Source organism: Tachysurus vachellii, chromosome 23 (genome assembly GCF_030014155.1).
Source record: "Tachysurus vachellii isolate PV-2020 chromosome 23, HZAU_Pvac_v1, whole genome shotgun sequence".
Taxonomy (NCBI): Eukaryota; Metazoa; Chordata; class Actinopteri; order Siluriformes; family Bagridae; genus Tachysurus; species Tachysurus vachellii.
Genome location: NC_083482.1, coordinates 7,358,903 through 7,385,438, shown reverse-complemented (window position 1 = coordinate 7,385,438; position 26,536 = coordinate 7,358,903). Strand labels below are relative to the sequence as shown.

At 39.9% G+C, this 26,536-nt stretch overlaps 3 protein-coding genes across 4 annotated transcripts in view; 2 read left to right on the top strand and 1 right to left on the bottom strand.

Moving 5' to 3' along the window:
- mtmr10 (myotubularin related protein 10) overlaps positions 1-9,372 on the top strand; it is a 30,470-nt gene extending 21,098 nt beyond the window's left edge. The window contains exons 6-16 of one of the 2 annotated variants that reach the window (XM_060859695.1): positions 326-395; positions 559-706; positions 1,789-1,876; positions 2,129-2,217; positions 2,633-2,763; positions 4,272-4,341; positions 4,736-4,806; positions 5,391-5,563; positions 5,981-6,151; positions 6,233-6,421; positions 6,792-9,372. In XM_060859695.1, coding sequence (XP_060715678.1) covers positions 326-395; positions 559-706; positions 1,789-1,876; positions 2,129-2,217; positions 2,633-2,763; positions 4,272-4,341; positions 4,736-4,806; positions 5,391-5,563; positions 5,981-6,151; positions 6,233-6,421; positions 6,792-7,403 — 1,812 coding nt within the window. In that variant the 3' untranslated portion in view covers positions 7,404-9,372. Of the gene's footprint in view, positions 1-325; positions 420-558; positions 707-1,788; positions 1,877-2,128; positions 2,218-2,632; positions 2,764-4,271; positions 4,342-4,735; positions 4,807-5,390; positions 5,564-5,980; positions 6,152-6,232; positions 6,422-6,791 lie in introns of both variants that reach the window. The other variant, XM_060859693.1, reaches the window with a different exon arrangement.
- A 720-nt stretch (positions 9,373-10,092) lies between these two features.
- mphosph10 (M-phase phosphoprotein 10 (U3 small nucleolar ribonucleoprotein)) lies at positions 10,093-19,958 on the bottom strand. Its single transcript, XM_060859696.1, has 11 exons — positions 19,802-19,958; positions 18,468-19,146; positions 18,222-18,373; positions 17,961-18,123; positions 15,121-15,262; positions 14,021-14,088; positions 13,806-13,943; positions 13,011-13,121; positions 12,798-12,905; positions 12,383-12,613; positions 10,093-10,373 (listed from the first exon to the last, which is right to left on the bottom strand). Exons 1-11 carry the CDS (start codon positions 19,909-19,911, stop codon positions 10,224-10,226), a joined length of 2,052 nt encoding a protein of 683 aa, XP_060715679.1. The 5' UTR covers positions 19,912-19,958; the 3' UTR covers positions 10,093-10,223.
- Positions 19,959-19,970: 12 nt separating this feature from the next.
- On the top strand, positions 19,971-22,443 carry mcee (methylmalonyl CoA epimerase). The gene is made up of 3 exons (XM_060859697.1): positions 19,971-20,200; positions 20,553-20,899; positions 21,463-22,443. The coding sequence occupies exons 1-3, from the start codon at positions 20,173-20,175 to the stop codon at positions 21,613-21,615; spliced, it is 528 nt and encodes a 175-aa protein (XP_060715680.1). The 5' UTR covers positions 19,971-20,172; the 3' UTR covers positions 21,616-22,443.
- Positions 22,444-26,536: the final 4,093 nt, after the last annotated feature.

Here is a 26,536-nt window from a genome sequence, read left to right as displayed (position 1 = left end):
CTGTAATAATGGTGAGCTTTTCTGTTAGCATAGCACAAGAGATCAGGTTTTATTGACTGTGGTGGATTAAATGTCTTTCCATTCATGTCTCGTATCTCTGTTCGGGTTGTATACTAAGGAAACTTAGTATAGACACTTGCTTGTTTATCCCTTTATCCATCTATCCATCCATTTTCTAAATGTTTTTGTATTTATAATGTAAAAGATTTCCTTGTTTTAGCCACTGAAGTGCAATTCTTCATTTGTTAATATTTAATTACTGTTACTGTTGTAATGATGCTCATGATTATGAAGTTTGTGATTATGCGACTCTCCTGTGCTGTAGGTTTGCCTTGCTATTGCACACTACTCTCACCCAGCCGACAGTCAGCTATTGTTTGGGTTCGAGTACGTCGGTACGTGCTACTACGGCTCCTCAGGTAACACACACAAACACGGATATGGAGCAGGCCTATGCTGCAGATACACTCCATTTCCCACAAATGAGTTGGCAAACAAGTTAAGTGGTGCTTTTATGTAGGCCCAGATTGAGTAATTTTGAATTTTGTGTGTGTGTAGGTCAGAAGGTGAATGGAGTGGACTCAGGGAAGGGGATGCAGACAGCCATGTTTGATTGCTCTTCTGACTGGGACAGAGAAATCAAACGCACCAGTGCCTCAGAATGGAGGGTGTGCTCCATTAATGAGGAGTATCTGGTCTCTCCCAGGTGTGTGTGTGTCTGTGTGTGTCTTCGTTTGTCTGTGTGTGTGTCTTCGTTTGTCTGTGTGTGTGTCTTCGTTTGTCTGTGTGTGTGTGTGTTCGTTTGTCTGTGTGTGTGTGTGTTCGTTTGTCTGTGTGTGTGTGTGTGTTCGTTTGTCTGTGTGTGTTCGTTTGTCTGTGTGTGTTCATTTTTCGTTTGTTTGTGTCTGTGTGTGTGTGTCTGTGTGTGTTTGTGTGTGTGTGTGTGTGTGTGTGTGTGTGTGTGTGTGTGTGTGTGTGTGTGTGTGTCTGTGTGTGTATTTGTGTGTGTGTGTATTTGTGTGTCTGTGTGTGTCTGTGTGTGTCTGTGTGTATTTGTGTGTCTGTATGTGTGTGTGTGTGTGTGTGTGTGTGTACACATAAAGCATGTACTGAATATTACTATGTGGATTATCAGATAAATTGGGATTAGGATAAATCTAGCTCATTATGTACATAAACCTTCTTTTAATGAAAACATTGTCTTATGCAACAGGATTATTAGAAGTTTATATAACAGCTCCATCTGTGAGGCCTAATACTGATTTGCTGTTGTTACTGCGAAACCTTCAAATGAACATTATACCCTAAATTCATTTGTCCATTACATGTGGACCAGCCCTGAAAAGAGCTAACGGTCATTTCTGCGTTCTGTTCTAGTTTCTTTCATTTTTCTGAACACCACATGACAACAGGAAGAATTTTGATAATGTTGTTTTTTTATTTTTTATATTTTTATTTCGTCAGCAGCACAGACAAGTTGTGCTGTATCTTGTGCTGTAATTAGCGTTTTACTCGTTACTTACTAAAACTATTTAGTGGAAATTTGCTTTTCTCAAAGATGAACCAGTTAAGATTAGCAGCAAGTGCTTTAAACAGTGTATTTTTTATTTTTTTTATTTTTTTTTTTTCTCTCTTCTTTTTTGTAAATAGGACAAAGGGATCCAGTCATAGTGACACACATTTCTAGGGCCTCACAGTCCCTTTCTTCATCCTGTTGCTGCCTGTGTGAAAGTAATCTTGTCTGTCTTCTTTAGAGGTTTTAAAAGGGTGCCATGTCTTTCTCCCCAGTCTCTCAGAGTTCTTTGTAGTTCCGTCCTCCTTGGCAGATCAGGACCTGAAGCAGTATGCCTGTTACTTTAAAGCTCAACGTCTCCCGGTGAGTGCACAGATTCATTGTCCCCGACTTCACGCCTGTCCTTAGTTACAAAGTGCTCTCCAATTAATGTCAAGTAACTTAATGAGCCATAAAAGCCAGGCTAGTCGGAATATGTCATCAATTTGTAGTTTAAATGATGCACATAATTCAGGAAAATACAGTTTATTGTTTAATAAACAATTCATATGCTATGGACAATATTTGGCTTGTACCATAAAGATAAACTCAGCATGTGTGTATCTGTGTGTGTAGTTATGGTGCTGGAATCACCCCAGTGGGAGTGCCTTGGTTCGTATGTCCAACATCACTGAGCCCCAGCAGCAGAGGAAGCTCGATCAAAGGTACGGGGAATGGCAATAGATTAGGTGAGAAGGGAACATGTTTGGGGGGAAAATGAGAAGAGGGTAAAAAAGTTGTCATCTGTTCTTTTATACTTTGCATAAACATTATAAATAAAGCGGCTTAGGTCATGGGAATGCAGGAAGTCTGAATTCATTTTCTTCGGGTGTTACGTAGCAAGTGTCTGTTTCCAATTTATTTTGAATCTTGCAAAGAGCATTTCGACTCAATCGCTTAATCTTTTGGCACAAGAAATGATACCATGTAGTCCAAGTTGAAACAGAAAACCAAGAAAACACACCACACCAACTCATAACCATGTTCTTGGAGATGTGTGTGTGTGTGTGTGTATTTATACAGATAGATAGGTAGATAAAGATATAATCTGATGATTGCTCTACTTCTGAATTTTGACAGGATTTGCAGCGCAATAATCAAAAGCCACCCGATGCGCAGCAACGTCCTAAAGACCGATTTGGACAAGAGCCTGCCGAGCATCCAGGAAATTCAGGCTGCATTAGTGAAGCTGCGGCAGACCTGTGTGATCGGTGAGCAGAGTCTCTCTCAGCCTCTCTGTTTGCCCTGATGGGTTACCTCACACTACTGGAATTTGAATAGAAAGGGAATTTAAATGTTTAAAAGTGTCTGGCTTTTTTCAGCTGGACATAAATCTTGTCATAAATCTGCTGCTCAGCTCTGATGCACGGCACATTTTAGCATCGTTTTCTGTTCCTGACCCACCTAAACACTTTATTGTGACTATGATGATTACGACTACATCATCAGTAACTGTAATAGTCTTATGTAATAAGCTATTTATGTCTTATGATGCACTTGTAGAGCTTGTTATTTCCAAAACCTGGAAAACTATGTAGCTAATTAACAAGCCTTTTCTGAGGTGGATGTGTTTGAACAAGTTAAATACCAATACGTCCCGAGATGTTGCTTTCAAAAATAGAAGAAGGTGTTACACTGGATTTACCTGATTCCTTGATCAGAATTTGAAAAGATGCACAAGACGGTTGTCTTAAAATTTCCGAGGCAGCTCTATAGCTGTGTGAATCACTGGTCTGTCCATACCAGTTGTTTTTTAGAGGAGCAGAAACATTGCCACAAGGACAAGCTTTGCCTGCCTTGGCATGTTGTAGCACTAAAGTCAGCGTTCCTTTGGTATAAAGACTAGTAATTTTAAATAAAATCATCTCATGGACTTGGTTTCTTTCTCATGTATGTGCACAATTAGCAGGTGGGCGATACCCAGCAAAAGGAACCAACACCAACAGCATGTATTTTTGTACTCACAAATGGCATGTGTGACGTTCTAAGCCTGAAATGCCAACGCCAACACAGACTACAGTTTTTTTATCCACTGTGTACAGCTAGCATTTTTTTATTTCCTAATGTCTCAATGTTTAATACAATATTACTATTAAAAGCTAAACATCACATGTAGAAGTATTCAGGTTAGTCACCTGTATTGATAAAAGACTTTACAGACCTGCTCTTCGTTTGATTTCCGCTTTGGCTTGTAAAGGTTTTTCACACACATCTACACCTGTCAGAATCATTCAGTCCAGTTGTGCAGTCAGGTTATATTGTATTTAGATGCTCTATCAGATTGTACAGAATCTACAGGCCTCAATATAAAATCTGGTTGTATTTATATCAGTAAAACTGGTGATGGTGATGAGTGACGAATTAAAGGAAAAACCTAACATGTAGTGCCGGCTAGTAAAGTTTTATTACCAGGACACATGCTGCCAGAACAGCTTAAGTGAGCTTTAGCATCAAGTTAGCAACACTTTGAAACTGTACTGAACGAACGAACACCATTTTCCAAAAAGATATGCTATAACAGCGGTGATGCAGAGCACTGTCTGAGTGCCTTCAAAATCCTCCCATTCTTATCCTTATTCTTGTGTTTATGAGAAAGGGAGTGTGTATATATATATATATATATATATATTTTTATATATATATATATATGTGTGTGTGTGTGTGTGTGTGTGTGTGTGTGTGTGTGTGTGTGTGTGTGTGTGTGTGTGTGTGCAAGCAGAACCCTTTGAGGAGTCTGAGGAAAAATGGCTGTCGTCCATGGAAAGTTCACGGTGGATGGAATACGTCAGGTATGAATAAACACCATATCTTTGCCAAATGACAAGCTGGTTCTCTCACAGCCTCGTGCTCATACCACCACTCTGACACCTTCCTTTATTCAGAGGAGTCACTGTGGGCGCTTAAATGCCAAAACCGTACTGAGTAGATGATGATGTATAAGATCATTCTCGTCATTGCATTTATTACATTAAGGGCTGATTATGAAATGAGCAAAATTCTTCACAATATTAAAATAACAATGGGCACAAATTATTCCAGTATCATTTTATATCTTTCTAAATTATTTCAAATCTGCATCTTTTAAATGCTAGTAGCGAATGAATGTTGATGGATGGATGGATCGGCATGCATGCTATACAAAATCTATGAACATCTATAAACAATCTATGTGGCGTTTTTCAGGGCATTTTTGAGGCATGCAGTGGAGGTCATTTACATGCTGGATGGGAAACAATCCTCTGTCATTCTGCAAGGTTAGAGATGCTTCTGAATGTTGTAATGAATAAATCTGTGCTCTATATGTATACATGACTACTTTTTACTGTACACAACTTCATGGAACTGAATCTGATGAATATAGGGTTCTCTCTGTCCCTCCCTCTCTCTCTGTCTCTCTCTCTCTCTCTCTCTCTCTCTCTCTCTTTACTGTACACAACTTCATGGAACTGAATCTGTCTTGAATATAGGGTTCTCTCTCTCTCTCTGTCTCTCTCTCTCTCTCTGTCTCTCTCTCTCGGTCTCTCTTTTTCTCTCTCTGTCTCTCTCTCTCTCTCGGTCTCTGTCTTTCTCTCTGTCTCTCTCGGTCTCTCTCTGTCTCTCGGACTCTCTCTTTCTGTCTCTCTCTCTCTCTCTCTTTACTGTACACAACTTCATGGAACTGAATCTGTCTGTTGAATATAGGGTTCTCTCTCTCTCTTTCTCTGTCTCTCTCTCTCTCTCTCTCTCTCTCTCTGTCTTTCTCTGTCTTTCTCTCTCTCTCTCTCTCTCTCTCTCCTATTCTTAACACTGTACATCCGAAACCTAATTTAATTTTTCATCCCTCTGTTTCTCCCTGCAGAAGAAGAGGACCGGGATTTGAGTTGCATCATTGCGTCTCTGGTGCAGCTCATGTGTGACCCTCATTGTCGGAGTCTGGCAGGTTTTCAGGGCCTGGTGCAGAAGGAGTGGGTGATGGCTGGCCATCGCTTCCTCGATCGCTGCAATCATTTGAAAAAGAACGATAAAGAGGAGGTAGGAGTGTGGAGTCCGTTACCTGATTCTGAACTGCAGGAGATCTGACACAGCTAGCAATGAGGCAGCTGGCATTCAGTTTGGCACTGATTCAGTGCCAACAACAACAGTGGAATTGTTTGCCTAGAACTCACTAGTAAAAACAAAAATTCCTGTTAAATAATTTAGTCTAAAGCTATGATTTTAATTTGTGCACAAAATCCATTTTAATTTTCACAAGAGAACAGAAATGTCAACAGACCAAAATATAGATGAAAAATGTTGCTTGGTGTCATGAATGCTTAACTCTATTCTAAACATGTACAAAATGTAAAAATAGAAACTGTCCTAACACCTAAAGCTGAATCACTCGAACAGGGAAAATGTTAAAGCTGAAAACCTGCATGCTCAGTGTATCCCGTGTCCTCTCTCGTGCAGTCTCCTCTGTTTCTGCTGTTCCTGAACTGTGTATGGCAGTTAATGGAGCAGTACCCAGCAGCTTTCGAGTTCACAGAGATGTACCTCACGGTGCTGAGCGACAGCATGTGGATCCCTGTTTTCAGTACTTTCCTTTTCAACTGCCCGCGACAAAGGGCTGAACACAGCAGGGTGAGATGATTTGGCAACACAGTCTTTTCATGATCATTTCTGTTACAGTACCTGACTGTGGCAATTCTCTCCTTACATCAGGATTTTGCTGTGAGTAAGAGTATATCTCTGGGACATGACAAAGTTTTGCAGTTCCCCCCTGTGTGGGACTGGTCACAGCAATTCAGCCTGAAAGATCAGGCTCTCTTTAACAATCCTCTGTACGTGGGCAAGAGCGCCCCCTGTGTGCACAACGGCACGGTACGGACGTTCACACACAGACGTAGCAAGGTGAGGATTGTTTTGATCATGACTCAGGTTTTTTTCATTTTCTTATAAAAATTGGCATGGCTTCTCAAAGTAGTGTTTATACTAAACATTGTCCGGTTTAAAAATGTATATATTCGTTTTATAATAGGAGTAGTTTTATTTTAGCTTCAAATTATACACCCATAGCAACACAACACACTGCCCTGTCGCTACATGTCACCTAAGTATAGTCCCAGGACAGCAGTGGTTCTGTGGTTCTCCCTATTTATTGATGGTGACTGTAGAGGGGAGTTGAGCAGTTTTGCTAAGCAACCTCTGGGTACCAGTCAGTCATTCTGACAACATATGTGTGCATATGATAACAACCAATGGTATGTATTTCCTCTGACAGAAAAACTACAGTTCCACACTGCGAGGTCTGCCTTCAGATCTGAAGAATGGCGGGCTGGCTGTGCTCGATACTCTACCACGGCGTAATTCTCTGATGCCTCGACTCCGTACAGACATCGCACAAGTGATTGATAAGCAAGAGAGCCCTGCTGAATGCTTCCTGCAGGACTGTCTCTCTCGGCCAGCTGACCTGCAGGGCTTGCTTCTGCCACAGCTCCTGCCTTCCCATCTGCCCCTATGGAAGCTCTACTTCCTACGCTGGGTGCCTGAGGCCCGCATCCCCAACGGTGGCCCCATCACCACCTTCCACAAACTCTCTGTGTTGGTGGACGAGATCGAAATTCTACAGAATCAGTTGAGGCAATACACAGGAGGGGTGACTCCAGCACGCAGTCCCAAGAGCCCCCAGGGTGAATCCAGCAAAATGTATTTCAAGGCAGGATTGTCTCCAAGTGAGTCCCCTGCTCCCCCTGAGTACCTCAGCTCCTCGTTCCCCTTCTCCCCCATGGGCAATCTGTGTCGCCGCAACATCCTGGGTACGCCGCTCACCAAATTCCTCAATGGTGCCAGAATTTGGCTGTCCACAGAGACACTGGCCAATGAGAACCTCTGAAAACCTGAAACCCGTTTCGAGGCCTTCATGCAGCGATTGGTGAAGCATCATCATGCATGACTGCAAGCCTCTTGAATGTCCTCCCCTATTCACACTGGTCCATCTGAAATTGTTAGTTGAGCCAAATGGCAACACCAGAATGTTTGTGGTTAAGTTGTGATGGTGTGTATTTGGCAGTAGACAAAGAAAGGTCATAGCTAACACTGAACGAGGCTGTGTCGTTAAGATTCTTTTATTTCTGTTCTGGTTTGATTTACTGAAGCACTTAGTCTGAGATTTAGTCTGTTCTAGTCAGTAGGCATGACCCGACCTTAGAAATTCATAACACCGTAACGTCCCAAATCATTACGCTTTATTATATTATTATTGCAGTTTGTGTAATTATGCGTTATTGGGAGATGCTCTGTTCTGTCTACCCTTAAACTATCATCTAATGAATATTGTATTAGGGTGTATAAATCGGTACATGCCTATTGTCCAGAATTTATTCGCTTCTCTTGAACGTGGTGTTTGTTTTTCTTTTCGTAAAGCATCATTAAGAATACACATATTCTTTCACACTTTCTAAACTGCCAGTACTGATTCATTTCATCTTTTATTTGAGGAGTTATGGCATTAGGATAAATGATGAAAGTAGGACTTTAAGTTAAGCCTGTGGTAGAAAAAAATCTTAACACTTTATTTTAGTATGTATAGTTATATAGATTTTGCAAGAAGCCTTCTGGAAAGGTTTAATTGCAGGTAGCTTTTATTAAAATAGTGAATTGTGTGGATAATGTCAGGGATTGTCCACAATAACCCCCAGAATGCAGGTGACAACTGTGCACTCGCAGTGATATCTAACACACAAAGGCTGGTCCTCGTCTGTTAGATCCCTCGCCCAACAGAAGCACAGAATAGCTGCACTGGGTAACTGACTACTGCTCCAACCAATCAGCTGGTTGAACTGGTACAGCAGTCCGAGAGTGCACCGTATCCCGTTAGGCACATAGTGAATTAGTTTTAGATCAGCAAGACGTGTCGTAAAGGTAGGTTTCAGGCTTTATTGGGGAAAAACAGCACTTGTTACCTCTTTTTTTTTTTTAACTGGACAGTCATTTCTCTTTTATTTGATCTATAACCTTTTATAAAGACGTGAATTTATTAGGTGTCGATCAGGATTTGGGACCGAGGTGGACGATACGTTGGTATAAATATCACAATAAATTGTCACGTGTCTAATTATTACTCACACTAGCAATTAGTGTATTGGATATTAATGGAATTTTCCACTACTTTTTCCTTTCTAAAAACTTGCTGTTGAATAGCAAATATTTGTTTATTTTTTTTAGTTTGACCTACTAATTTGTTGATGTTAGTGAAACAATCCTGTGTTGTAAGAACGCCTTACTGACGTACTGCCCGCCCTTATTTTGTGAACATGTATTTGGATGGAATTTTATTTTTTACTTTTTATTGTTGAAAATATGGTACATTTTTCACCCATTAATCCTTAATAATAATTTTGTGATTAGTTTACCACTATTGCAGTGCACTCGAAGTTGTTGACCACAAAAATGACTTGATCTTAACACAGTTAGGGTTTTTCACTAAACAGTGCTGATATTTATTCAGATATGCAAAGAAGCTGAACCAGGGTTAATTACTCTAATCCTGTGTGCCTTTTTAAAACTGTGGCCTTGCTCTCCAGTGGATGTTTATTTTTTTTCCTCTCTCTCTCAGGCTGCAACATGCCGGCACTGCCTCCGTTATCAGTGGCTAAACTCAACATAATTCCAAAGCTGTGTGTATTCATGTGTAGAGTTGTGTTATGTGTAAGCTATGAGGCAGTCAGCCGGGATCCTGTACTAATATAAAAGGGCTCTGATGAACTCCTTTGATTATTCTCAGCACCGACTCTGAGCCACTCTGCAAGACGTGATGCTTCTGATTTGTTTCCTTGTGAATTAAAATTTGGTTGACACTTCAACTTACAAGTTTACCTTTTATTTTTTCCTGTCCTGATTGAACACTTACTATCAGGTCACAAACCTACACTCATAGGTGCTTCGTCTAACTAAAGCTTGACTGAATTTAAGGTGCTAAAAGCTGTTTAATTAAACTCCATCACACGATAATGAACAAAATAAACCTCCACCATATTAAGAGTATTTATGGCCAAAATAAAAAAAAAACAAAATTGAAATGTTGCTCGTTATTTCAAGGTCTTGGCGTATAATACAGAATGCAATGGCACTCATGCTGAAACACCCCTTATTTAGCTTTAGATATTAATCCATGCTTTTGTGAACAGGGATGTTTTTTTTTTTTTATTACTTACCTTGGCCAAGTTTCCCAAAAACATCACAGAACAAACAATTATCTCCCTGAATAGTTCATATCATTTAAGTATCACATTCACAGATCTAACTGGTCAGAGAGGTCGACGCTCTAATGGCTCTCTTAATGGCTGATGTTCCAGCGCTACACGATGCTCTTTTATCGAATCAATTTGATCAAACATTTGATAAGGACATTAAGTATTAAATGCTGTCTGGGGTTCATTTTAGTGCAGGTTTAAAGGCTTTCCCTACTTAACCTACCACCACATGATGACTAATCTGGATATTTTTGGTGATGTGAAACATGTGGACTGTGTGTAAGATCGCTCAGATCTCAGCACATAACACAGAACAACCACAAATGAGGACCATTTTTTTTTTTTTTTTAAATATGACAAAACATTTTAATATAAATGTCCAGGTCATGTGGATATCTGGGCTTAATTCATTCTCATCTGATAAAGAGAAACTGTACATGATACACAACACAATCAGAGCTCTATAACTTCAGCTTGTTAGCAGAAACCTCTTTCTGTTTCTTCTTTTTGGCAGCCTGATCCTTTGAGCCCTTGATCTGACTCCTGACTTGGTCTTGAAGTTGGGAGAAGAAGGCTTGAGATGAGCGGAGCGCTTTGTCCATTCCGTCATCCTGTGAGGTGCGAAAACAAAATAATATCCAGTGACTTACAAGTGTGTTTCACGCGAGTCGTAGCGCAAGGTTAAACTGCATTAAACTGCAGTGTCAAATGGGTTTAAATTAAGCATAAATGAACATGACTCTAGTACAAATCTATGACGGGCCATAATCCTTCTCCTCTTGTGATCATGTTTATGATGTGCTAAAAAGCCATCACGTTGTTGGCAAACAGCAGGAATCTGGTGAGCTATAGATCACCCATAGATTTTCTTTGTCTGGTTACAAGTTCTAAAAATATAAGCGTCTGCTTTCTCAGACATGGACTACTGATTTATTCATGTAAATGAACCATCACTACTTTATACTAAAGGTTACTAGGGTAGCAAAAGGAATAGGGTAGCAAGGAATTTTCGAGGCTGGAAACTCACTCACTCTCACTCATTTTCTACCGCTTATCCGAACTACCTCGGGTCACGGGGAGCCTGTGCCTACCTCAGGTGTCATCGGGCATCAAGGCAGGATACACCCTGGACGGAGTGCCAACCCATCACAGGGCACACACACACACTCTCATTCACTCACACAATCACACACTACAGACAATTTTCCAGAGATGCCAATCAACCTACCATGCATGTCTTTGGACCGGGGGAGGAAACCGGAGTACCCGGAGGAAACCCCCGAGGCACGGGGAGAACATGCAAACTCCACACACACAAGGCGGAGGCGGGAATTGAACCCTCCAACCCTGGAGGTGTGAGGCGAATGTGCTAACCACTAAGCCACCGTGCCCCTTAAGGCTGGAAACTTTCCATGGGAATTAACGGGAATTTAAAAAAAAATGCAGATTTGCCTATAACAAGGAACTTAAATGTAGTTAAAAAAAAATCTTGCAGTATAATTGTGTTTAAAACAACAAGATTTCATGCAATTTAAGTTGAATTTGTACCCTGTATTCCTCGGTCACTTGCACACAACACACTGCTTACTGGAGGGCCATTGAGGCCAAACCCCCTGCAGGTACTTGCATTCTTCCATAACATGCACAGTAACACTTTATTTTAGGCTCATTTAACTAGTTGCTTATTAGCATGAATATTAATAGAATATTGGCTATTTATTAGTACTTATTAAGCACATATTAATGCCTTATTCTGCATGACCTTATTCTACATTCTTAATTGTACCCAATACCTAAACTTAATAACTACCTTACTAACTCTTAATAAGCAGTAAATTAGGAGTGTTACACATACACAGATAATTTGATGCCTCCCCCTGAAGGAGTTTTTGATCAAATAAATCCAGGTTTGATGAGTAAGTATCAGGATTCTTTGATGAATAAAAAGTTAAAAATGAACAGATTTATTAAAACAAGAACATATTTAAAATATAAATCTTTTGTAACAATACACACTACTGTTCAAATGTTTGGGGTCTTTTTTTATTCTTTCCTCTTTTTATTTTATTTTTTTTAAAAGAAATTAAATACTTTTATTCAGCAAGACGTCTTAAACTGTGTGATAAAGTGATAAAGATTTCTATAGTTAGAAAAGATTTCAATTTGGAATAAATGCTGTTCTTTTTAACTTTTTATTTATCAAAGAATCGTGAAAAAAGTATCACAGGTTCCTAAAAAAATATTAAGCAGCACAACTGTTTTCTACATTGATAATAAATTAGCACATTAGAATGATTTCTGAAGGGCCATGTGACTCTGAAGACTGGAGTAAATGCGGAAAATTCAGCTTCGATCACAGGAATAAATTAGAAAAAACATTATTTTGAACTGTAATAATATTTCACAATATAACATTTATTTATTTATTTATTTAAAAAAGCCTTCTTTCAAAAACATTAAAAATAGCAATATTTCCAAAATTCCCCAGATTAAGTTCCTGTGGAAAGTTTCCGGAAATTTACCAGAAACTTTCCGCCGGCTTTGCGACCCTAAAGGTTACACAAGTTAACCGCAAAAAATCCCTCAACCAAATTTCACTGAGAACCAAGCAGAAACTCACCGTGAGCAATTTGGCTTTTCCTCCTTTAGTAAGTTTCTTGAGAGTTTCTTCCACATGGGCCTTTGACTTTTTCTTGATCTTTCCTTCACTCGCAGCCTCTTTAAGTTTCATCCTCTTCTCACGCTCCTGGATCTTCACTCGCTTCAGTTTCTTCTTCTTACGCCTCTCCCGTTTCTTATCGGTGGCTGATTTCTCTGTGTCGCCGAGAACGTCTCCAGCCTTGTTCTTCTCCTGAGTGATCAGAATTGAAGCAGAATTTCAGTGTAAAGGAAACTGAACTCTAGGTTTATTTGTGGCAGGAACTTGAGATCTTTTGAGTGATCTGCTCATTATTACTTCTGTATCATCTCCTTTAAACTAGTTTGAAAGACTTCGTTAAACCAGTCAACAAGAAGAAGCAATGAAAAACACCAACCTTGACTTCCTCAGGAGCCAACAGAGTGGCGCTGCTGACGCTGACCGGAGCCACTTCCTCCATCGTGATTGAAGGCAGATTAGAGACAACCTTTACCTCAGGAACATGCTAGAAAACGGACAAAACAAACCGATAACATGAACAAATGCTACACAAGTGAGAAAGGTGATTTGGCCAAAAGCTTAACAAAAATCAGTGCCATTACAGACTTACTGGCTTGGGCGTAAAGTGGAAGTTGGAAAGTGCATCCAGTTTGAGGAAAAGTGAATCCATAAGCTTCTGAATTTCTACATGAGCTGGATTCTCCTCTTCCTCTGTCTTTTCCTATAATCCACAAAAAAAAAAAAAAAAAAAAAAAAAAAAAAAAAAAAAAAAAAAAGCTTCAGCACTTGACAAAAAAAAAAAATTTGTTTACTCAAATTAGCAGGAAAAAGCTGGTAGGATTAAAAACACACTATGTATACAATCTATGATGTATTGTATAATAGTGCAGTAGAGTTATAATACATACATTGATCTAATATACATTCACTATTGTCTAACCCTACTAGCATCACACACACCCACAACTATGGAGAAAATTTTGTATAGGTTTCTGGTCAATGTTTTTCACTATGTTTTTTATGTTGCTTGTTTTCTATTAAAAGACAGAGACCAGAAATACTGTTTAACACACCGTAGCCTTAGCCAAATCTTTTCGAACATTCATTTCCCTCCTCAATTTCAGTGCAGTTCCCACACAAGACAACTATTAGTTTTGTTTCTAAATGTTTTGTAGGCCATCGTCTATGTTCACGAAGCCCGGAGATGGCCGAAAGCACAAAATGATGATTAACGCAGCCACTGCAACGATTCAGATCATAAGATGCATAAGTGCAGATTAACCACACACACACACACACAACCACACACACCCACATACATGCACATACACAACCCCCACACAACCCCCACACAACCCCACACACATGATGACTGAAAAAGCTGCAGTAAGGGATAAAAGCTCACCTGGGTCTGCTTGATGTATTCCTGCTCATAAATCTCAGCCAAACTCAGCTTGCTCTTTTCATGGTCCAGCGTCAGCCTTTTCTTATACTCGAATGCTTCCTCCTTTGGCTTCTCCTTTCTCACAACATCGTCCCAGGCCTAACACACAGCCACAGATTAACCGAGTGGTGAACGACATCTTTATTTCCCTCATATAAGGGTGGAAATGCACAAACCTGGTCTTTTATTCTCTGCTTGATGATCTCTTCGAGCTGCAGCGTCGTCTCCTCCGTGACCGCAGGCGCTTTAGGAAGAGAGAATAATTAATCCTTTAGTCAGGATGTGTTTAATATCAGACTTATTCTTTGAAGTTTATGTAATTACCAAAGTAAATCTCACACACACACACACAAAACCTAAATATATGTGCTATGTTGACATTGCTAAGCTATAAACGTCTTTACATTTCAAGTAAATTGTAGAAATATTAGGGAATGCAACTTAAAGTGGACACTAGGCATGTGTCAGCTGCTCAGCTAGATGATTTTTGATAAACTCAAGCAGTGAGACTGTGTAAGAGAGAGCAAGAGAGACAGATACAAAGAGGGAGAGCAAGAGAGAGGCGGCGAGAGCAAGAAAAAGAAAGAAGGGAAAGGGGGGCAGACAGAGAGAGCGAGAGCGGGCCAGAGAGCCCGGGAGAGCGAGAGAGGGCCAGAGAGCCCGGGAGAGCGAGAGCGGGCCGGAGAGCCCGGGAGAGCGAGAGCGGGCCGGAGAGCCCGGGAGAGCGAGAGCGGGCCAGAGAGCCCGGGAGAGCGAGAGAGGGCCAGAGAGCCCGGGAGAGCGAGAGAGGGCCAGAGAGCCCGGGAGAGCGAGAGAGGGCCAGAGAGCCCGGGAGAGCGAGAGAGGGCCAGAGAGCCCGGGAGAGCGACGCAGACTGCGCGAGAGCGACGCAGACCGCGCGAGAGCGACGCAGACCGCGCGAGAGCGACGCAGACCGCGCGAGAGCGACGCAGACCGCGCGAGAGCGACGCAGACCGCGCGAGAGAGACGCAGACCGCGCGAGAGAGACGCAGACTGCGCGAGAGAGACGCAGACTGCGCGAGAGAGACGCAGACTGCGCGAGAGAGACGCAGACTGCGCGAGAGAGACGCAGACTGCGCGAGAGAGACGCAGACTGCGCGAGAGAGACGCAGACTGCGCGAGAGAGACGCAGACTGCGCGAGAGAGACGCAGACTGCGCGAGAGAGACGCAGACTGCGCGAGAGAGACGCAGACTGCGCGAGACAGTGACAGAGAGCACGAGACAGTGACAGAGAGAGAGAGACAGAGGTCTCACCCATCCTGGATGCTTGATCAAAATCCACATCCTCCTCCAGCATGCTGTTCTCTGGCCGAGTCTGTGCCGTCACCTCTCCAGTCAGCTGCCACGGCTTCTCCGCTAATGCTGCCTTCTCCATCTCTGAGATCTTCTCTGCCATCTGTTTCACATTCAATCAATACTCTGGTGTTAGTCAGTTATATACATGAAAGAGAGAGCATGAGAGAGCTCATAGATATGTAAATAAACATTATATATAATCTGTACAGTTTAAATTGATGATTTTCTAATAAAACTCATTGCACATGTAAAGCCACTCGTCCTCAAGTCCTCCTTTATTGGGTCTACGTACTAAACATTTAGCCTCAAAACCTCCTGCGTGATTTTAAGCACTACATTAAAACTAAGTACTGTAAAGTAAAATAAGACAAGGTCAAATAAAGAAAGGAACATTTTACATTTAAGGTTCTCTGTTCCCAGAACTATGAAACCTGAAAACTCTTTTGTATATATATAAATAAATCCTTACACACATCTTCTAATGTAATAAGCCTTAACGGTTCAGACAGAGAAACCTAAATTTATATAGTGTGAGAAACATTTCCAAGATGGCTGACGACACTCTGGTGGACAAGATGTCTTACGGCTGGGATATGACTCTAATTTCCCCTTAGAGAAGAAAAAAACGTGCTCTATTTGAGACAATACTACCTTTCTAACGTTAGTACACGAGACAGTAGAAAATAGTGTAGGGTTGGGAACCGAGAACCAGTTCTTATCCAGAACCGGTTCTGTTTTTTAACAGGAACCGGAACCGCGCAGAATTTTTAAGTTTCGGTTCCAAGCGCGGTTCCGATGCGATGACGGGTGTTACGAACTATGTTTGTGGGTTCGCTGTTTTGCTTGTTCTTGTTCTCTCTCTCTTTTCTCCACTATCTATCTTTTCAGATCCTACCATTGGACATCTCCTGTCAATCTTCATTATCCTGTGTGACATCACCCGTCGATCCACCAATCAACCAGAATCAGAATCAGGATTAGAATCAGAAACAGAGACAGAAACAGAAGGAGAAAGATGATGTGTGCTAATTTGTTAGAGGTCTCTATTGTTGTTCATTCAGTTTTAGTATGTCAGACTGTTCATGTATCCCAATTTGTTAGTCACTTTGCGTGCGTGACTTGGGGGTCACTTTGCGTGCGTGACTTGAGGGTCACTTTGCGTGCGTGACTTGAGGGTCACTTTACGTACGTGACTTGAGGGTCACTTTGCGTACGTGACTTGTTAGTCACTCGTTCGGCATCTGGATGCTTGTGTTTCTTCGCTTCGTGGATATGACTTTATTTATTTTGGGGAAAACTGGACAGGTGAGTACGTCACGTGACATACATTGTGCAACACGCAGGTAAGCTTTTCTGTATTAGACACACTATGGTAGGAGCGCGTGCCAGCCTCTGTATCTTTTGTTTTTATAGGAAGTATAGGTTAGTTAGTGCGTCATCGACGCTGAAGATTTGTTTTTATTACTTTTCTTTGTAGTTCAGGTTAGAGGGTTATGTTCAAGCTAGCACAGTTTTGTTTTGCTAATTTCTTTGTTTTGGCACCGCTCATGGCTCTTTTCCCCTTTGTGTTTTTTTTGTTATCTTGTTTCTGTAGATATCATACATATTACCACTTTTGTCACCACCATTTGTATGATAATAGAGACAGGTTTTGCCCACTATTTGTTGTCCTTGTCGTTGATTGCCACATACACACCAGAAATCTAACTTTATAATCATTTCATATTGTTACATCCCAACCATACCCCTAAACACCATTTGGGGTCGTAACAACGGGCAAAGCGCTGGGAGCGGTCACTTTAAATAGCCATGTCTTACCACATGTATATTCATTGTTACAGTCACGCAACCAAATTAACGCAGCTTACCACAGAAATCAGTCACTCGCGATGCTGTGCTGAGGTACGCTTTGTGTTAAACATGTCTAAAAAAAGTCTAAAGTGTGGATTCATTTCCAAAGCTACAACAATGAAGCAAATCTACCCCCTCTGAGAGGGTTTTCTCCACAGCTGGAGGTCTCGTCTTCTCCCAGAGAAAGCAGACATGTTAATGTTTCTTCAGAAAAATTGCTAACTGTTTTGCTAAGTTGTAATTCTGGATGTTAAATTTGATGTTGGATTTATTTACATTTAAATTGATATGAATTGAAATGCTCTGTTAAAAATATTTAAAGAGTGATTAATAAACACAAATGGAATTGTTTCTGTATTGTGCATTATTTTTCACATTTCATTTATTATTATGGAATCGGAACCAGAACCGGGAATCGTAAGGCAGAACTGGAACCGAAATCAGAAATTTTCTTTTGATAGCCCAACTCTAGTTTTATGTCATTTGGGACGCAGTTAGTAATCTCATGTAGCCAATCGTCTTGCTGCCATTTTGGAAGGTGGGAGGAGGACAGAGATCTGCTCAGAAACTCTACACACATCACGAGCTCAGGGTCGAATCTCGGATCAGTTCGACTGCGTGTCATGGAGACGTGGATTCTAACAAATCAGGCTCTCGTGGTCTTGTGTAAAATAATTACCAAATTGCTCAAAGGCTAAAGATGATTCTGTGCAGCCGTGACAGCAGCCCCAATGTTACAGTCTGGAGATGTTTATAGACCTAACAGATCTGTGGATATCACTGATAAGCTGCTTGTAGAGATTTATGGAAATAAATACGTGCGAGATGCCTGTTATTTGTTAGATGAAGAATGTACCACTGATGCAGTAAAGAAATAAAAAAATAATAAACAATTTATAAAAGATTCAATAAAACCTCAGACACCTTGAAGATTTCCCTAGACGTACCTTTTCCTGTCTTTTCTCAAAAGCTGACTTGGTATCTGGTTTAGTTAGATTTGTAGACTTTCCACCCAGAATGTCCTCCACATCCTCTCCTTCACTCTCACTCGGCAGGTCAAAGGTCACCTTGCGCAAAGCGTCTCTGGCGTTCTGGCTCTCGTCGTCACCTCTGCGCGGCGCAAAAGAATCAGACACACTTCATGAGCACCAAAAGCGGTAAAATATTCATTTACTTAAAAAAAAAATAGCACATCTTTATACACATACTCCTCAAAATCCTCTGCATCCATGTCCTCTTCATCCTCCTCCTCTTCCTCCTCACCCTCAGGTGCTGATTCCTCTTCCTCATCTGACTTGTGTTGGGTCTGGTCCTCATCCACAAAGTAATCTTTGTATTTTATGTTTCTGGAACTTTTTGACTGCAAAAGAAAAAGATGTAACAGGTAAACAAGTTACCTGGAGGTTTTTCCTAACCAGCCAGAGCTCAGTAGCTTACTGATGACTGCAGCTCACCTTTTTCTTAGTCTTTGATGCAGCCGGTTTATCAAATGTCATTTCTTCATCCTCATCTGAGGGAAGGTCCTGAAAGTAGTCAATTTCCTCACCAGCAGCTTCCTTACCTTCTCTCTTGTCCATATCATCCAGAAATGACTCCATTTCCGATAGTTTAAAAAACTGATCATCTACTTCTGAGACAGTCCTAGATTTAGGAATCTTGGTTTCTGTTTTCTTTTTCTGCTTGGACTGTTTTTCTAATTGATCAACATCAAAATCGATGTCCGAGTCCTCGCTGTAAAGGTCCTCCTCGTCATCAGACGCTGACGGCTTAAGTCTGTTTTTACTTTTATCACTACCCTCTTCCTCCCTCTCATCATCATCTTCCTCGTCCTCCTCCTTCTCCTCCTCTTCCTCCTGTCCACTTCCACCACCATCTTCCTCTTCTTCTTCTTCAGATTCTTCTAGAAGCGTCAGTGTGTCGTCTGTTACCGCCGTGCTCACTGCATCCTCAAAGTGAGTGAGCACAGCAGTGTTCTGAAGCTCGAGTTCCTGCCAGATCTGTTCCTCGTCAAAGTTTTCCACCACCAGCTCGTCCAGAGGACTCCCTTTACATCCTATGAGTTTATGGGCCTTGTGCAAATCATACAGGGTCTTTGTGAGGGATGTGAAGTCTGCTGCCAAGCCATCCTGTACACTGTAATGGATTAACAGAGAGAGAGAGAGAGAGAGAAATAGATTGAGAGACAGAAACAGATTGATAGACAGAGAGCGAGACAGAGAGAGACAGAAATAAACAAATAAGGAGACCGAGAGAGAGACAGAAAATGTTAAGTGCCAGTTACATGTTAGACTTTAAAATAAAGCCTAAACTGAACGTGAAAGTCAGAAAATACTTCACCAGCTGCAGAGAAACGAACGTCATTACACTTCTGTGACACTAATAAGTTAATAAACGAGGCACACACACTCACACACAGGCGCACACACTCACACACAGACTAAAGCACAGACTAACACAGGCTCACACACACACAGAGGCTAACACACAGTCTAACATACAGACTAACACATAGGCACACACACAGAGGCTAACACACAGACTCACACACACTAACACGCAGACTAAAGCACGCGCGCACACACACACACACACACACACACACACACACACACACACACACACACACACACACACACACACTATATATATATATATATATATATATATATATATATATATATATATATATATATGCTAACACAGCTAGCCATCATCTGATAACGTCCATCATCACACTTTTCCCGACTCATTCACTATAATATCATTGTCTCAGTAATTTTGTTCTTACTTTAAAAACAACTCGGGCTGCGCTGTACTGCTGGTTAAAACCTGTAAACATTTCTCCAGCGTGCTGCTCACAGTCCCATTCGCCATGACTGCACACGCATAAACACGCATGGGACACGAGGTGCACCGTAAAAAATGTTCCTCGGAAACAAAAGGTAGAATTCAAACGTTCCGTCCCGATTATAATCGAGTTTAATGCAATACGTTTAGAGTCTCGTAAAACACAGACATCGTTTATACGGTTAACGACAAAGTAAACACGTTTTCCCCAGTCTTATATCCAACACTGCACGCGGGTGATTCCTAATAATTAATTAACAGTTGTCGTGTTTATTATTTAAATAAAGTTATTAGGTTTTGTATCAGGGAAACATGGCGGCCTCCTTGCTGAAGGTTGCAGGTAGGCTGAAGACCAAAGATATTGTTTTAAACAGGAATAAATAAATTCCGTATTTAATCAATATTATTGTTTAATGGAACGTATACTTAATCGAAATTATGGCACAAATGTATTATATTTATAAACGTTTATTAATACATAAAGCAGCCTGTATTTATTTTTTAATAATAAAGTGACTTTTAATAATAATTAAAAAAAAACATATGACTCTAAACATCCTCTTATAACATGAATAACTTAAATATACAGAACCCTGAATAAACCCTGACAAACTTTCTTACTGCTCTAAGTGACAATGTAAATAAATCTTAAATACGTTACTGTTCTTTCTAACATAAGCACTATTTTGCAGCAACATGTGTTTCAAGGTGTGCTGCCTTCCAGCCCCTATCAGTGAGAACGTTTTCTTCATCGTTTCCCGTCAGTCAAAGCGTCCCTCCATCCTTATGGAATCTGGGGAGACTGAACCATGTTGCGATCGCTGTACCAGACTTGGAGAAGGCAACAGCTTTGTACCGGGATGTCCTCGGTGCCCAGGTGAGCGCTACAGTGCCCTTGCCAGAGCATGGGGTTTACACTGTGTTTGTGGAGCTTGGAAACACCAAACTGGAGCTCCTGCACCCTCTGGGAGAAAAGAGCCCCATCGCAGGCTTCCTGCAGAAGAATAAAGCTGGAGGAATGCACCACATCTGTATTGAGGTGAGCTGGATATTTGGGTGTGAAAAAATTTAACATCTGAACTTTAAAACTGTGTAGAAATGAAATATTCTATCAGTATTTTTACATCAGATATTTATATTAGCTGATGTGAAATTATTACAGGAGAGAAGTTAATCATAAAGTTAAAAATGGGTCAGAAAACAGGCTGTAGTCGTTAGTAAAATAAAAATAAAAAGGACTAGTTGAGGATCTTATTACAACTGTTTACCAACTTTGTTAACCTTACAGGAAAAGGTCCCATCCGAGGTCCCAGACAATTAGAATCATGGGCTGGCATTTATTTTGTAATGTGTTCAAAAAAATATTTTTTAAATAACAATGGTTGAAAATAAATCTATACAATGTCTGCATATGTGTAAACCTTTTTTGGAAGGTTGCTAATAATAATGGAGTTGACTATAAACGTGACCATAAAAGTCATAATCTAGTGACTTACTCATTTATAAGAGGCTAAACTATTCTGGTAATGTTTTATAGTATAGTAATAAATGTTTGCAGTTCTGTTTTTTTAATCAGTCTAATCTGATTTCTCCTGCTTACAGGTAGACGATATAAATTCAGCAATAGCGGATCTGAAGGCAAAGAAAATCAGACTGCTTTCTCCAGAGCCGAGGATAGGTGCTCACGGCAAACCTGTGATGTTCCTCCATCCTAAAGACTGTGACGGGGTTCTTGTCGAAATAGAGCAAGCGTAGTAATTAACGTGTCTTTTCGAAAAAACTCTACACAAGAGTCCTACTTTGATGTTACTAATGAAGTTGAAGAACTGATATAAACTAAAGTTTTCTTCTTTCACACTCATCTATAGGGTTTGATGTGTCTTTTGAATGATTTTCCTTGTCTGTAAATTACTGTATGCAGGTTGTACTAGTCGCTATCATTTAAAAGGCTTCATCTTTGCACTAAGAGGTGAAATTCAGATGAATGCTAGCGATCTATATGCTGTTGTTAATAGTAGTGCTAATAGTGTTGGAAATTGTTCTCATCTTTAATCCACCTACTTTATGTAATGAAGCCTAGGAGGCAGCATGTGTGGCCTAATCAGTGACACGCAAACATACAAACATTTCACTTTTTTATACACAATCTCATTATCTTTTCACTTTGTCAGTCATCATGATGTTTCCTTTTGGTTTTCTGATTGCAAAATCCACACAGTTTCCACACTTCATCATGCAATTTAACTTCATTTAGAGTACTCAGTGAATAAAAATGCACCACAGGCAGAAGGGTTTTGAAAGATGAAACTGTTCCACTCTGTATCCATCCACTCCTCAGACTTCAGCTCACTGTCTGCATAAGAATGAGCATGTTACTGGGATACAATTTGGACCATTTCCATCTCTCAGATGTCTCTTGTTCTGCTGCTTGCTCCATAAATCACTTCCCTTTGGACACTGCTGGAGGGGGGAGATTATAGAAGCCATGTTTTCTCGAAGTTTCCTGACTGTTTGGTTTCTTCTTAGTTACTTTGTTGACGTTTTTGAATTATTGCAATAAAAGGGTCTGATTTGCAGCTTAAAGTCATCTGTGGCATTTCAGTTCCTTTGGCAGGATGAAAAAGGAAAGCACAGAAAGTTCTTACTGAGTCAGCTGTTGGCTGCTCAGTCGTGTGAATACATGACACTGATTGTGAATAGATTTGTACATAATACACATTTACTCATTAGGTGGATACTGTAATAAAAGTGGCGTAGTATTGAGAGAACAGTTCAAGTTGAAGCTCCCAAATTCAAGGATAGCTAAAACACGATTTATTAAATGTAACATAACACACACACAAAAAGAGGAAAAAAAAAACAAAACTCAAAAAACCAAGACACAGACCACAAAGACACTACTACGGTAAAACAAAGATGAGGATTGATAAATAGGGAAGACAATTAGACACATAAGGGACAGGTGTGCTGAGGCAGGAAGGAATAGACAATTGCGGGGCAGACAGGTGAACACAAAACGTAAACAAAAGGCACATGGCAAAATGTCCGGGCTAGACACAAGTGTACAGGTGAAGGGTTTGGGCTTAGCTTAAGACCATCTTGGGGGTTTAAACTGTCAACTCACAGACAGTTTGCCATTTCATAGTAAATTTATCTTCTATTTATTTGCATATTACTTTGTAGTTCATTCATTTTGCAGTTCGTGGTGAAATAAAACAACATTTCACTCAGACGCCGATGCTACAAAAAACAACACAGAACTAAGGACTAAAAATAATGTTGTGTGTTTTCACATAAAGCCGACGTGTCCAAACTTGTGCAAAGAGGAACTACACTACAAGACAGATAATAAATATACAGTGAGGTCTGTGTAGTGCAGTGAAGGAAACTTTGGTTAGTAAACATATGTAAATGTGCCCTTTTACACTTACAGTATATGGAAACTACTTAAGATGAATTGCTCTGTGAATTTGTATCTCTGGAAAGATCTTTCTCATTTAAATACCAATCACCAAACTACAGAACCTAAAGCAAATGTTCTGCTATGTATCTAAATATATGTCCAATAAGTGTGTTTTCCACTACAGCTTAATACGGACTAATGGATATTATTTAATTGTAACGTGGCCAATACTCACTGTCTCACACTTGCATATTATTTCTTTCTTTTATTTTTTACATTCATTTTTGTTATTTCTTATGGTTTATAACAGTAAGTACAATTTAACACAATTTAAATAGTTTACACATAGAATGGTTCAAATGAAACTTGCACAGAAAAAAAATAACTAAAAAATGAATAAACAAGCAAATACATAAATAAATATCTCCTAATTCAATTCAATTCAAATTTATTTGTATGGCACTTATTTTTTTTTTACAGTTGACATGGTCTCAAAGCAGCTTTACAGAACATAAACACAGAACAAAATGTTATTATAAAGATTAATATAATACACAAATTCAAGGTTAATATTAGATAGATTTAAATGTGTTTGTATTTATCCCCAATGAGCAAGTCTGAGGTGACTCATGTGGCTGTGGGGAGGAAAAACTCCCTTAGATGGTAAAGGAAGAAACCTTGAGAGGAACCAGACACAAAGAGGAACCTCATCCTCATAAGGGTGACACTGGAGGTGTGATTATAAATATACAGTCTGATAAATGTTGTATTGATGCAAAAGACCACATAGAGTTCGCCTCTCGTCGAATATGCACGTAATAAAAACAATAGTGGATGAGACAGAATTTCTTTAGTTCAGTTTGATATGGGGGGGCACGGTGGCTTAGTGGTTAGCACGTTCGCCTCACACCTCCAGGGTCGGGGTTCGATTCCCGCCTCCACCTTGCGTGTGTGGAGTTTGCATGTTCTCCCCGTGCCTCGGGGGTTTCCTCCGGGTACTCTGGTTTCCTCCCCCGGTCCAAAGACATGCATGGTAGGTTGATTGGCATCTCTGGAAAATTGGCCCTAGTGTGTGATTGCGTGAGTGAATGAGAGTGTGTGTGTGTGTGCCCTGTGATGGGTTGGCACTCCGTCCAGGGTGTATCCTGCCTTGATGCCCGATGGTGCCTGAGATAGGCACAGGCTCCCCGTGACCCGAGGTAGTTCGGATAAGCGGTAGAAGATGAATGAATGAATGAATGAGTTTGATATGGAGTTTGGAGAACAAATATATCTAAAAGTATCTACATTCCCAACCCGAGGATTTCTGAAAATCTCCTCCTCTTGAAATACCTCAAATATCTTGATGGTGGCTGATCCTTAATGCACTTAAAAAAAAGCAACAACTTAATCTTCGGGCCAATAAAACAACTGCACAAGTTGTGTTTTATTGAAAGATTCATGTCACCTTTTGCGAGTGTCAAATCATTACACATCAATCCTAGGATAAAAAACCATGGCTCCTTATATACAGTGTATACAAGTATGATTTGTAATTTCCTTTTTTCCATCTGAAGTGATATGTTTGCATACAGTACGACTTGTGGATTCTGCAAAACCTTAATGTGATTATTTATTTTTTTAGAGAGATAAAAATTGTGTTTGTTCTGCCCTGAATATGCTGTTACACATCACTGATGTAGTCCACAAATCACAATAATAACTGAATTTACACAAATGTACAAATATAAAAAAGTTTACACACGTTTTGATTCGTAATACTGTGTGTTGTTATGCGGATGACCAACGACTATTTTTTATCTATTGTGATACCTCTTCATGAGTCCTTTGTTTGTCCTGAGCAGTTAAAATAAAACAATCCTCCAGCTCCTGCACATTATTTGGTTTTAGTATATTTAGTATAATATCTTCTGTATAATTGACTCCATCTTTTCACACTCAGGACAACTGAGAGACTCGTACAACTATTACAAAATCTGCAAACGTTCAATAAGGCAACATGATACATCTTCGGGTGTAAACTTTTCAACACGCTGATGGTTGTAAGTTATTATTTTGTCTTCTGTGAAACATGAAAATATGTTATGTAACTTCAGAAAGACAGGACTAAACAAAAAAAAGATCTGAAAGAAATCACTACATCTGAACTAATCATTGTTTAGTTTTTGTACAACCAAAAGCTTGTCCAGAATGATATATTACATAAAGTCTTGTGTAGTGTATTACTGCTACTGTATAGTGCTTCAGTGCAGGATTTTCCTCATTTCTGCTGGCGTAAATTGGTGCGGATAAATAATTGGAACTATGCAATGCCTACAGCATGTTCCTAATCATGTTAGTCATACTCTAAATATTGCCTAGCTGATGTGTTGCTTGCTTCCTCTTTCTACTGATATTTATCACTAACAATTTGTTCTGCACTGCAGATGCCATGTGGTGACACACTCCCTGTGTACACATTAGTAGTTATATAGTGATAATACATTATTGTTGAGCTTGGAAAACAATTAATTTTTTTACACGTGGTCTCTTAGCATAAATACTCTTTAAGCTAACAGCATGCAAACGTGAGCAAACGTTTCCAAAATGTTTCCACAGTGGTGTGGCTAAACATCATTCTAATAAACTGAGCCCTTGAGTCCAAATCTATCCTCTGTAATGTCCCAGTAATTTATTTGCATTCACAATTATACATAGAAAATGTGATATGAATGAAGTTTTCTGGATGTTATCCTGCACCATGATAAGTTGCAGATATATGGGATCGGGGTAAAGATTCGATATTGCATCCTTACCCTTGGTATATATTGGTACATGGTATCATTGTAACACTGCAGTAAAAACAAGATTTATTGTAATTTTATTTTATTATTATTTTTTTACATTATACATTTTAAAAAGAAAAAAGGGCAGTAAAAAAAGTGCAAAATTAAAATAGCTTTATGTAAATAAATGAATAAATAAGAAGTCAATTGACTTTAAATGTTCAGTATCACTAAAACATTTGACAGCAGTGTTTACAAAAGCAATATGACCGTAAATCCGAGCACAAAATGTAACACAGAATATACAGGCATGTCACATCTACCTAAAATATTTAGATGTGAGGTCCATAAAAAATAATTTTTGTGGCATCTTGTTAAAGTGACTTATTCTAAATCTAGATTCGATAGTAATGAAGCTTATAGAGAACTTTTGCAAGCCTAAAAAAACCCCAGCATTAATTCTTGATGCATAATGTACGTTCTTAATGAGCCTCGATCTTAATGGATA

Coding starts and splice junctions, on each gene's coding strand:
- mcee (XM_060859697.1), top strand. CDS start 20,173: ATGGCGGCCTCCTTGCTGAAGGTTGCAG. Junction 20,201..20,552: donor CTCCTTGCTGAAGGTTGCAG/GTAGGCTGAAGA, acceptor ACTATTTTGCAG/CAACATGTGTTTCAAGGTGT. Junction 20,900..21,462: donor TGCACCACATCTGTATTGAG/GTGAGCTGGATA, acceptor TCCTGCTTACAG/GTAGACGATATAAATTCAGC.
- mphosph10 (XM_060859696.1), bottom strand. CDS start 19,911: ATGCGTGTTTATGCGTGTGCAGTCATGGCGAATGGGACTGTGAGCAGC. Junction 13,944..14,020: donor AGCAGAGAATAAAAGACCAG/GTTTGTGCATTT, acceptor GCTGTGTGTTAG/GCCTGGGACGATGTTGTGAG. Junction 12,614..12,797: donor TGGCTCCTGAGGAAGTCAAG/GTTGGTGTTTTT, acceptor CTGATCACTCAG/GAGAAGAACAAGGCTGGAGA.